The 12,230-nt window shown below is 35.5% G+C and overlaps 1 protein-coding gene across 6 annotated transcripts in view; it reads left to right on the top strand.

Annotated features, from left to right (window-relative positions):
- Positions 1 to 12,230, top strand: part of ADAMTS6 (ADAM metallopeptidase with thrombospondin type 1 motif 6) — a 331,625-nt gene that overhangs the window by 199,823 nt on the left and 119,572 nt on the right. For 5 of the 6 annotated variants that reach the window (XR_010126390.1, XR_010126391.1, XM_054487509.2 and 2 more), the window contains one exon: positions 8,851 to 8,958. Coding sequence is in view for 4 of the 6 variants with exons in the window: in XM_054487509.2 (XP_054343484.1) it covers positions 8,851 to 8,958 (108 nt within the window). In the remaining 2 variants the exon portion in view is untranslated. The remainder of the gene's footprint in view (positions 1 to 8,850; positions 8,959 to 12,230) is intronic. The other variant, XM_063664849.1, reaches the window with a different exon arrangement.

The following is a 12,230-nucleotide window of genomic DNA, read 5'->3' as shown; positions in this document are numbered from 1 at the left end:
TTCTATTGATTCCAGGTCTTTAGATAATAACTCTTTCAACTGATTGCCAATCAGAAAATCTTTTACTCCATCTATGACCTGGAACTCACCACCCCTTAAAACGTATAAAACCAAGCTGTAGCCTGACCACCTCGGGCATATGTTCTTAGGATCTCCTGGGGCCCTGTCATGGGCCATTGATGACTCATATTTGACCTAGAATAAATCTCTTCAAATATTTTACAGAGTTTGACACTTTTTTGCCAACACCATAAAGACACCATTTTCTCTTCACATACTGCTTTCCTTAATGACATAATAATTGTAAAATGATTTTGTACTTTCATGATGTCACCTCCTCCCCTTGTGTAAGCTGCTAATTTTAATTTTCTTCGGTAAATAGGAGAGTTTCTATTCCCATTTTTTAGTCTGGTTTAACATATATAGTTTCTTAAAAATAATGAAAACATTAGAAAAGGTAATTCTAACATTATTTAGAAATTATAGTCTTTGTGAAGCAATCATTCTATTCTGATCAAAAAAGCCCTATTTTAGTTCTTTACAAGGTTGTTTTCTGCATATTAGGTAAGTTATTTTACATTAGATGATTATCATAAAACTGTTTTCTAAATATACTTTTATTACCCACTTATATTTGTTAATATTTTAAATTATTGTTAATATATGCAAATAGTGTTGTTCATTTCAAAACTCATGTAAACCGAAAATCTGTGAATTGATACTAAAATTTTAAATAAGTAGGAGTATTTTTAAATGTCTTGTTTCTTGGAAGGCCATGAAACACTTTTGTGAAATATGTTAACAGTATCTTTTTAAAATCCACACACAAGTGTTGATATTACATTTAGAAGTTCAGTAATAATAATGCATAAGTTGATTCCTAAACTCATATATTGAGTGAAGATGTTATAAATTAGTACATAATAGTTATAATTTGGAGATATTGTCCGTTAAAATCAAAGTAAAAAATAGGAGGGTATTAAGTTTAGTGAGGTTTTATATTTTATTGGAATACAAAAGTAAACCATTACTAATCAGCCTTAATTGGCCAGGGACATTATTCAGTTCTGGTACATTTAAGAGAAATGGGAAAGTAGCTTAGGTGTGTGGCGATTATCGGACATTGATATCGAACAGAGCTGATTCAAATCTACATCTAGTTAGAATTGAAACAAATTGCTAAATTATTCTGAACCTAAAGTTTCTCACATTTTCTAAAGAGATTACCATGATGAATAAATGAGATACAAATATGAATATGCCTGACATGGTAGTTGATAGTATACCCTGAAAAAATCATTAGTTCCTTTCTTTTATTCCTTCCTACAACATCCCTGCTAAGTGATCATGAAATATGTGCTGAAGTATCTACAGTGATGGGGATTCAGTTTTAGTTCATCATGGTTCACTCTGACTTTTGGAAGATTCTTCCGTATATAGAACTGAAATCTGCTTTTACGCATTGATTGAACTGACTTCTCTTCTAGGATGACCTGCACATTTTTCCCCCAATCATTTATAAAATTGACTTTCTAAACTCTAGGAAAATAGTTCCAGTTTCAACAACAGGACAAATAGTAAACACAATCATTCCTTCAGGTATGAAAACAAAAATGCTAGATAAAATAAAACTAATAAACTCAACTAAATTTAGTTCATTTAGCTACAACATGTATTTATGTGATCAGAAAGGACATAGGAACAGTTGAGGAATGATGCCAGTATAATGCACAAGCCTTGTTTTTTTATGTGTGAATGTTTCCTAGTATATTAATGATTTGAAGCTATCAGGCAAGCTTTCTCATATTTAAAGATACAGTCTATAGCATTAAAGACTCTTAGAAAGGCCTAAAGAAAGGTGTTTTTTTAATTCAACATGGTGGTTGGCTTAGTGGCTTTATTTCCAAATCACTAAGCTCTCTATTGCAGCCATGAGGGTAGATGAAGAAGCTGTGAAGATACACGTCTTTTATATCATTTGTGTTATAGTTTAAAAGTTGATTGATAAAGCTAAAGTCTGGATCCAATTCTTAATTTTTATGAAAGAGGTCTCTATTGGAGGCAAATGTCCTCAAAAGCCAATGTCTCTAAGAAGGAAGCATTACAAACCACAGAGATTAAGGCTGCAAAGGATCAGCTGATTGGGATGCTGGGAACAAATGCCAGCAGAGATTTAACTGTACAAATGCTTTAATGAGGCAAAAAATGGCTCCCATAAGAAACCGAAGCCCCAGGCTTGTGCCTCACATAAGAACAAAGTAAAACCATATACAGCCTACATGGTGCTGACCAAATAAATCAACATGACAAATTGGTTCAGTGAAAACCTTGGGATGTGTGATAGAAATAAATGAAGGTGCACTTCTACAATTCAAGAGGCACAGAATACGCAAACAAAAAATAATATTCACTGAAGATGAGCTTGAATACAAAATAACAAACAACACGAGGAAACAATCCACCATGAAGTTGACAGGTAGGAAGATTAATGACCCAAGAGAAAAAGATAGGGAAATATCTAGGAGAGGTTAAGAAATAGGTGATTGAAACGAGAAGGTCTAATGTAAGTTAAATAGGAGCTTTAGAAGAAAGAATAGGAAAGATACACATTAAAAGAGATAATAACTAATAGTTTTTTAGAATCAAAGAAAGACATAGAAATCAGAGCATGAATCTCCAGTAGATAAATAAAAAGAACACTTAGATACAGTAATGAAGCTCAGGCAGAGTGGCTCATGCCTGTAATCCCAGCACTTTGGAAGGCCGAGGCAGGCGGATCACTTGAGGTCGGGAGCTCGAGACCAGCCTGGCCAATGTGGCGAAACCCTGTCTCTACTAAAAATACAAAAATTAGCCAGGCATGGTGGCAGGCGCCTGTAATCCCAGCTACTCGGGAGGCTGAGGCAGGAGAATTGCTTGAACCCGGGAGGTGGAGGTTGTAGTGAGCCTAGATCGCACCATTGCACTCTAGCCTGGGTGACAGAATGAGACTATGTCTCACAAAAAAATAAATAAATAAAAGATACAGTGATGAAATTGTCCCAAAGCAGATAGAAAAAATATTGGAAGCAACAAGAAAGACTATAAAGGTCGGGTGCGGTGGCTCATGCCTGTAATCCCAGTGCTTTGAGAGACCAAGATGGGAGGATTCCTTGAGCTCAGGAGTTCAAGACCAGCTTGAGCAACATGGTGAAACTCTGTGTCTGCCAAAAAATACAAAAATTAGCTGAGCATGGTGGCATGTGCTTGTAGTCCCAGCTACTTTGGGGGATGAGGTGGGAGGATCACTTGAGCCTGGGAAGTCAAGGCCGCAGTGAGCCATGTTCACACCACTACACTTCAGCCTGGGCTACAGAGTGAGACCCTGCCTCAAAAAAAAAAAAAAAAAAAAAAAAAGACTGTAAAGAAGAAACAGCAGTTAGACTGACAATTGACTTTTCATCAGCCTCCACAGAAGTCAAAATGACAGTGAATTTTAACACCTTCAAATGCTAAGGTAAGATAAATGTCAGCCTAGTATATTCAATTTAAATATCATTAAAAAATGAGAATACAATTAAGATATTTTCAGAAAAATATCAAAAAGTGTCCCTGCTAAATTAACTGCTAATGGATGTATGTCAAAAAGAAAGAAATTGGATTCAGAAGATAGTGGTAAGATATAAGAAGAAATTGGCATTAAAAGCACTGGTAAACACATAAATACAACTAAACAAACATTGACTATCCAGTCTTGGGCAATGGAAAAAATGCTCAACATCACTAATCATCAGGGAAATGCAAATTAAAACCACAGTGAGATACCACCTTACTCTTGCAAGAATTGCCATAGTTAAAAAGTCAAAAAACAATAGATGTTGGCATGGATGTGAGGGAAAGGGAACACTTACACATTGCTGATGGAAATGTAAATTAGTACCTCAATGGAAAGCATAAAGGGGATTCCATAAAGAGTTAAAAGTAGGTCTGCCTTTCGATCTAGCAATCCCACTACTGGGTATCTACCCAAAGGAAAAGAAGTCATTATATGGAAAAGACTCTTGCACACGTATATTTATAGCAGCACAATTCACAATTGCAAAGATGTGGAACCAACCTAAGTGCCCATTGACTAATGAATGAACAAAGAAACTGTGGTATATGTACCTTGCGGAATACTACTCAGCCATAAAGAGATCAAAGTATGTCTTGCAGCAACTTGGATGGAGCTGGAGGCCATTATTCTAAGTGAAGTAACATGAGAGTGGAAAACCAAACATTGTATGTTCTCACTTATAAGTGGGAGCTAAGCTATGAGTATACAGAGGCATACAGAGTGATATAATGGACTTTAGAGACTCAAGGGGGAGGGTGGGAGGGGTCTAGAGATAAACTACACGTTAGTTACGGTGTACTCTACTCAGGTGAGAGGTGCACTAAAATCTCAAAATTCACCACAATATAATTCATCCATGTAACAAAAAACCACTTGTACCCCAAACGTTATTGAAATAAAAAATCAAAAAAAAAAAGTCTTGGGCAGCAGGTAGTTCAGAAACTTTTAGACTTTTGTAGGCAGGGAAAATTTCCTTCTAAAAACTAGCAGACAAGGATAGAGATGCCAATTCTTAATTTTGCCAGGAAGGAACATTTTGCAAAGCCTGCCATAAGCATACAGACCCTGCCCTTGGGAATTTTACAGTCTACTGTAACACCAATAAAGTAAAAAGATTACAACTTAACAAATAAGGACAGTCCATTAAAATAAAAAGCATTAGTTTTATGGAAAAAAAAAAAAACTGTCCAGGCTTAGTATGGTGGCTAACACCTGTAATCGCAACACTTTGGAAGGCCGAGGCAGGAGGATCTCTTGAGCCCAGGAGTTCGAGGTTGCAGTGAGACGTCAAAACGAAATAAAGCAAGCACCTGTTCACATTGACATCATCCTTCTAATTTTGTCAAAGAACATTACAAACTTTATTATAGAGCAATACCAGTCCATGCCATTTGGGCTACGTGTCTGACTATAACCTACCTTTTCCTCTGAAGTGCCCATGAATTCTAAGTGATTATTATTTTTTTATAAAACCAACATAATGCCTGGTGCATAGCAGATTCTTGATAAATATTCTTGAATGAGTTGGAAAAAAGCTATTACTTTTGTATTGCCAGGCATTCCTCCTAACTGATTAGAAGTTGACCCCATAACGTTAGAGATTCCAATTCAAATTTCCAGTGTCATATAACAGAAATGTCCTTTAGTGGGGACTGTGGATAACTTCTCTCTCCTTCCTTAAACTCAAGAGCAAGCACAAAGACCCAAATTTCCCCTACAGAGTCTTCCCAAAACAAAATTTAGGATTATCAAGGGGATTCTAACACACAGGCACTGATTTGTTAATTCACAGAGGTTATGAAACTAATCTTAATAAATCTTAACTTCTGTCAGGATTCATGAGTATGTGAAAGAGAACTAAAGCTAAGCTGGTGGATAGTAAAAAGAAAAAAAGAAAATCATTCTTTCTCACTATACTTCAGCACCTCCTATATTTTATTTAGGGAAATCTGCCTACTATGATGATTGCCATGTGAATTCCCCAAGAGGCAAACAATTTCAGCATCCATTTAACTTTATTAGAGCCTGGAACCTATGTTAGGCTGCTTATTCAGCAACTAATATGCATGTGCAAATGAAACTGACATACCTATGCAAATATATCATCCATGTTCTGGATTTAGCAGTTTAGAGAAAGAAGTGTATTTCTGAAAGTGTGGAATTGATCTCAAGTTCATTCAGGAAGTGTACTTCTTGTTTACTTTGTACGAAATGAAATTTTCTTTTTATCTTTCAAGAGAATATCCTTTAAAAAAAAAAAAGTCTTGGGAAACATTCCTAAACTGGATATCAGTATCTTTCTTATTCAAGTTGAGATTACAATTGCAAGATCTATCTGAAAACTCTTCAGAGCCTTCTCCGTGACTAGTTCTACGTTTTGGGAGTGTTCCTCAACATAGAATTCCACTCCCATACTTTAAACAGTGATTTTACTGTAAACAGAGAAGTTAATGTGGTAACAAATTTGAATCCCCAGGAGCCCACCAAGGTAACAAAATGCATTAGAAGTGGGGATCTAGTTTTCAAAATGCATCATTCTCTAAAAGGTAAGAGGGCCCTATTGTGAATCTTCAGATTAACGTTTTGAAAAAAGTATCTTAAGCACCTGCTACTTTGAGTAGAGATTTTCAAGGCACTTTTGGAAAATAAAGTTTCTGTAACCTGACTAAATAGTGTGTTTTGCTGATAGATGCAATAAGTATCGTCTTTTTCAGTAATAGAACTTTCAACGCTTAGTTTTGTCTAAACTTTAGGCTTCTTTTACCTTTGTCTAAAGTAAGAATGCAACCTAATAAAGATCAGAAAAGATCAGGAGTATCATCCAGGACTATGGATGAAAATTTTTCATAATCTCTATATTAATCTCTATTAATGCTCCTCTGTTTTTATGAACACATTTTTCCTTGAATTTGGATAGATTTTTGATACATGGAGCAATAGTTCAAAGCCCTTAAATGTTACTCTTACTGCTTTTTAAATATTAAACTACAAGAATATATTAAGGAATATAAACTGAAAAACCATATTTTTATTTATTTTATTTTTATTTTACTTATTTATTTATTTTTTTTTTTATTTTACTTTAAGTTCTGGGATACATGTGCAGAACTTGCAGGTTTAAAAGCCATCTTCTATAGAAAAAGAATAAAGTAGTATAAATAACCCCTTAAAACATAAACTAAAGCTTTGAAAGAAAAGTGAATTTGTAATATTGGATTATAAACATGAGAACGTTTTATGTTTATATTATGATCCGCAGTACATGATCCCTTTCTTTCTCTTTCTTTCTTTCTTTCTTTCTCTTCCTTTCTTTTCTTTCTTTCTTTCTTTCTCTTTCTTTCTCTTCTTTCTTTCTTCATTTCTCTCTGTCTCTCTCTTTCTTTGCCTCCCTTCCTTCCTTCCTAACTTCCTTCCTTCCTTTCCCTCCCTCCCTCCCTCTCTCTCTCTTTCTTTGTTTCCTTTTTTTTTTTTTTTTTTTGACACAGAGCCTCATTCTGTCATCCAGGCTGGAGTGCAATGGTGCAATCGCAGTTCACTGCAACTTCTAACTCCTGGGCTCAAGCGATCTTCCCACCTAGACCTCCTAAACTGTGGGATTACAGGCATGAGCCACTGCGCCTGGCCCATGCTCCTCTTCTCTAATATTTTATCTCTCTCTAGGCCACTAGTTCTCCAAATGGAGTTTAAACATTTTTAGGTATTTAAAAGCCTAATAGGACCAGGCACAGTGGCTCACGCCTGTAATCTCAGCACTTTGGGAGGCCAAGGGGAGGCAGATCACGAGGTCAGGAGTTCAAGACCAGCCTGGCCAACATTGTGAAACCCTGTCTCTACTGAAAATACAAAAATTAGCTGGGCAAGGTGTCAGGTGCCTGTAGTCCCAGCTACTTGGGAGGCTGATGCAAGAGAATCACTTGAACCCAGGAGGTGGAGGTTGCAGTGAGCTGAGATCGTGCCACTGCACTCCAGCCTAGGTGACACAGTGAGACTCTGTCTCAGAAAACAAACAAACAAACAAAAAAAACCTTAATAGACACTATATGTCTCCTCTCTGCCTGGTAGGAGGCACCCTAAAGAGAAACCCAAAGATATCCCCTCAATTTGTTATACTCTGTGGGGCACTTCCATTTGTAGGACCAGTTAACTAGTGACATCGATATTTCATTGCCTTAATTCTGATTGTGTTTGTAATGTGAGTTCTTATGTTTTGGGAGTTAAAAGATCAGTTGAGGAATAAAAGCAAAAGGATTAAATGTCATGTTAGTTTACTTTTGCATTTCAGATAATCATATTTTTATTATAAATATATGTTATACTAAGTTGTTCTAGCTTAAATTAAAAACTTGTAACATTGGTAATGATGCTAGTTGGTGATTATACATAAAAATAAGCTGAAAATTTGAGTATTTTCTTCAAAAGGAAGTTTTTTGGGGGCTGTTGAAACGCTTTATGTAGGAATAATATTGGACAGCTTATTTTAAAATCTGATATGTTAATATAGTATTAACAAAAAAGTATTTTATATTGTCAATATTAGAATAAGTGTTGTAATTTTCCTATGCTGAGGTAGGATAATGGAAAATCATAAGAAAGGAGACAGGACAACTCCACACAACATACCCAAAGCATTCTATAAACAGCAGTATTGGTTCAAAACCAAGTTTCCTTTCGTGGAGGTAGGCTATATTGATGTACTGAAAATAACGTTGTTAGATTGTGCCTAGGCATATATGAATGTTAAAAATTACTCCAAAATATACTTCAAAATTTTAAAAATTCATACATTAAATTCCTATCCATTCCATGGTCTATTTTCCTGTTTTAAAATTGTCTCCATTTGAATATTATGGTAGATCTAAGAAGTCATTTTCCTGGCATCTCTTTATTAGTAATTGGTAAGTTTGTACTATTGTATATTCTTGAGTGTAATAAACATATTTTCCTTTCTACATAGTCATTTTTTTCTCCCTACTCATCTATGTTAATGAAATTTCTATACACTATTGTAAAAAGATCCTAATATTAAAAGCTAAGATATACTTTATCTGCTAAAATAAGAATTATAAAGACAAATAGTTAAATGATACTGCAAGATGTTTCATAAAAACCTCCTCCAAAATCCTCATCTCTGATGCTTCAGCAGCAAAAGGTACCCAGGTTCTCTTGAAAGTAATGCAGAGTGACTGTAGTGTATTTTATGGAAGAATTGGACATGACTCTATTTCTGATCAACTTGCTTTTGCCTTCTTTCCTAGGAAGTGTGTAGAGAGCTCTGGTGTCTCAGCAAAAGCAACCGCTGTGTCACGAACAGTATTCCCGCAGCTGAGGGGACACTGTGTCAAACTGGGAATATTGAAAAAGGGGTAAGCTCAATGATTTACTACCTGTTTGACATGTATACAAAAGTGATAAATTGCTGGTGCTAATATTCAACCACCAGGAAGTCTTATATATTCATTTAAAATCTACTTAAAAATAATTAATTACTAGAACAATAGGTTAATTGTCGTACCTTGGTAGCTGCAAATATGCATTATTTAGGAAATTACAGTTGGTAACTATCTTTTAGGTCAGTTTCACCTTTATTTTGGTGTATGTATGTTATATTTGTACCAAAAGTAATGCAACAACAATCTTTTTGTTATGTAATTTAGTCTGTTTACTCATATAACATAGTCTAGTTTTTCTGGTAAATAATTCCCTGGAAAATTATGTGACCCAGAAGTAGACTTTGTAACTATAGTATTACTAAAGTCACTTTTTTTTTTTTTTGAGACAGGGTCTCATGGTCTCATTTTGTTGCTCAGGCTGTAGTGCAGGGGTACGATCTTGGCTCACTGCAACCTCCACCTCTGGGGTTCAAGCAATCCTCCCACCTCAGCCTCCTAAGTAGCTGGGACTACAGATACACACCACCCAGCTGATTTTTGTATTTTTCGGTAGAGATGGGGTTTCGCCATGTTGCTGTTGCCCATGCTGGTCTCAAACTGCTGGGCTCAAGTAATCTGCCCACCTCAGCCTCCCAAAGTGCTGGGACTGTAGGCATGAGCCACCACACCCCATCTAAAGTCACTTTTAGATTGCAGTGTGAGAGAAGGGACTAGTAGAAAAATAATAATTAAATAATTTATTGAACATAGAAATTAGAGCAAATAATTTTAGATTCATCAATCTAGTTTTCAAAAATATAATTATTAAGACTTGTTTAAACATGCTTGGCACAGTGGCCCACCCCTGTAGTCCCAGCTAAGTGGGAAGCTCGGGTGGGAGGATCACTCAAGCCTAGAAGTTCAAGTCCATCCTATGCAACAAAGTGAGAGACTCTGTCTCTAAAAAAAGGAAAAACAACAACAATTGTTGAAACAGATAGTAGCAGTTTGTGTACTACTCTTAAAATTTTCTAGGAATTGCTATTTATGTAAATTTAAATTCTAGAATTTATTTCTATAGACTGAATTTGCGATAACTATTACTGTCATCTGTTCTCAGTTCTGACTTCTTCCATGTTAGCTGGGCTAGTTTCAACAAGGATTATACTGAGTTTCAGCTTGCAATCTGATGGTTAAGTAAAAAGGAATGAAAGCTTTTGGGCAGCTGTCACAGTTTATTAATCCTTGCTGACGGCTTCATTCAGGACCCATGACCTAGTGCCATGTTGATGGCTTTTCCATGCTAAGTTTGGAAATGTTGGTAAATTATGCTAAATATATGAACTCATAGGGTAATTTAAAAAGGATTTAGAATCTTTTTTTTTAAGATATTGTTAAGTAGCCAATAAAAATACGAAGAAATTCATTCACTACAAAAATTCCTTCTATTTTTTTTCACTAAAGTGATAGAAAATATTAGGAATTGCATTCTTGAAACAACAATCCATATTTACTTTGGAACCAATAATTCTTGTCAATTTACCTCAGTCTCTACTTAGAAGAAATACACAACCATAAAGAGGGAGAGTCACAGGGAGAATCTGTTTCTTTATTTGCCATTGATTTATTATTATTCTCATGATCAAGTTCATGGTCCACAGTAAACCACTAGTAGTGGCTATCTGAGAACACATAGCTCAGCTCCACCAGTAAATTATATTGTAAATACATATTTAATACCAATCATTTGTGCTTAAAGCAGGGCCATCAAATGTCATATCGTATAGCACATATGTGCATATATATGATAGAGATGATAAATTTCTTGGAAATTACAATTTGAGGGAAAACTAGAAATGCTCTCAGACAATTTTAAAGCTAGCAGTATTGAATTTAAATTTCAATAAGCAAATAGAGAGGAAATGTAATTTTTTTTTTTTTTAGACGGAATATAGCTCTGTCACCAGGCTGGAGTGCAGTAGCACTATCTCGGCTCACTACAACCTTCACCTCCTGGGTTTAAGCAGTTCTCTTGCCTGAGTAGCTGCGATTACAGGCACACACCACCATGCCCAGCTAATTTTCGTATTTTTAGTAGAGATGGGGTTTCACCATGTTGGCCAGGCTGGTCTCCATCTCCTGACCTTGTGATCCACCCACCTCGGCCTCCCAAGGTGCTGGGATTACAGGTGTGAGCCACCGTGCCCAGCCAAATATTACTTCTAAGCACAAATAAGAATGATCACAGACAAGAGAAAGTGAATAAAATGGGGCAAAATATATTTGATTTCTAAAGATTCACATTTTTAATCTAGGTTAATCATCAACTTTTTGATCCATAAACCCTTTCTTTAAGTGAAGTCTACAGAATTCTAATATATATACATTTGAAAAAAATGGAAATGCTCTGGTTTAAAAAGCCTTTTGCCTGCCCTTTACCCTGTCTTTGGACCTTTGCCAGCTTCTGACATACCTCCAAAGGCCTCCATGAAAAACTATTTAAAAACCTTGTAAATATGGCAAAGTTTATATGTCAAGGGGTCATTTATATTCACAACATAAGAGTGTACTATCAGAAGGCCAATATAGCGGATATCACTGTCTAAAACTTATCTACAAAACAAATCTTTGTTGTTTTTCCAGAGACCTGGAAGATAGATAAAGTTTTAGGAATGACACTAATAAGTCTTAAAAAAATGAATAAATGAATGAAAAAAATACAAACTCAGACTCCTAGAAAGGAAAAGGATAGAGCAGTAGATGGTCCTCAGAATAACCTTATCATTAACTTTGAACTTATGAAGAAGCTTTCAGAAAAAACAAACAAAAAGAACTAGACATGTGAGCCAAACACTTCTTTATTTTTTATCTTTTACTAACTGTACTGACCATGTTATCTCTTGCATGAATTTTTGTTGTTAATTTTTGTTATTTTTTTCTCCTTAAGAAGGAAGAATATTTACTGTTGCCAAATGGAGATTTTGCCCTTAGGGCTATAATATTTGGAAAGTAAACCAGACCTCAGAATTTTGACCCAAAGAAAAACAGCCCTGCAAAGAGCTAGTGACAAAATTAAAGTGGAATTTTCAATTAATCTGGTCAACTTTCTGTGGTTAGTTTGTATACTTGCCATCTAAAAATAATTGACATCCCAGTAACAATAATGACAAAGATCATGAATATTTAAGAAGTACTTACGCCGGGCCTGGTGGCTTATGCCTGCAATCCCAGCACTTTGGGAGGCCTAGGTGGGCTGATCACCTTAG

This window comes from Pongo pygmaeus, chromosome 4 (assembly GCF_028885625.2).
Source record: "Pongo pygmaeus isolate AG05252 chromosome 4, NHGRI_mPonPyg2-v2.0_pri, whole genome shotgun sequence".
In the NCBI taxonomy this organism is placed as follows: domain Eukaryota; kingdom Metazoa; phylum Chordata; class Mammalia; order Primates; family Hominidae; genus Pongo; species Pongo pygmaeus.
Note: the sequence above shows the minus strand (reverse complement) of the source record. Positions and strands in the feature narration are given on the sequence as shown.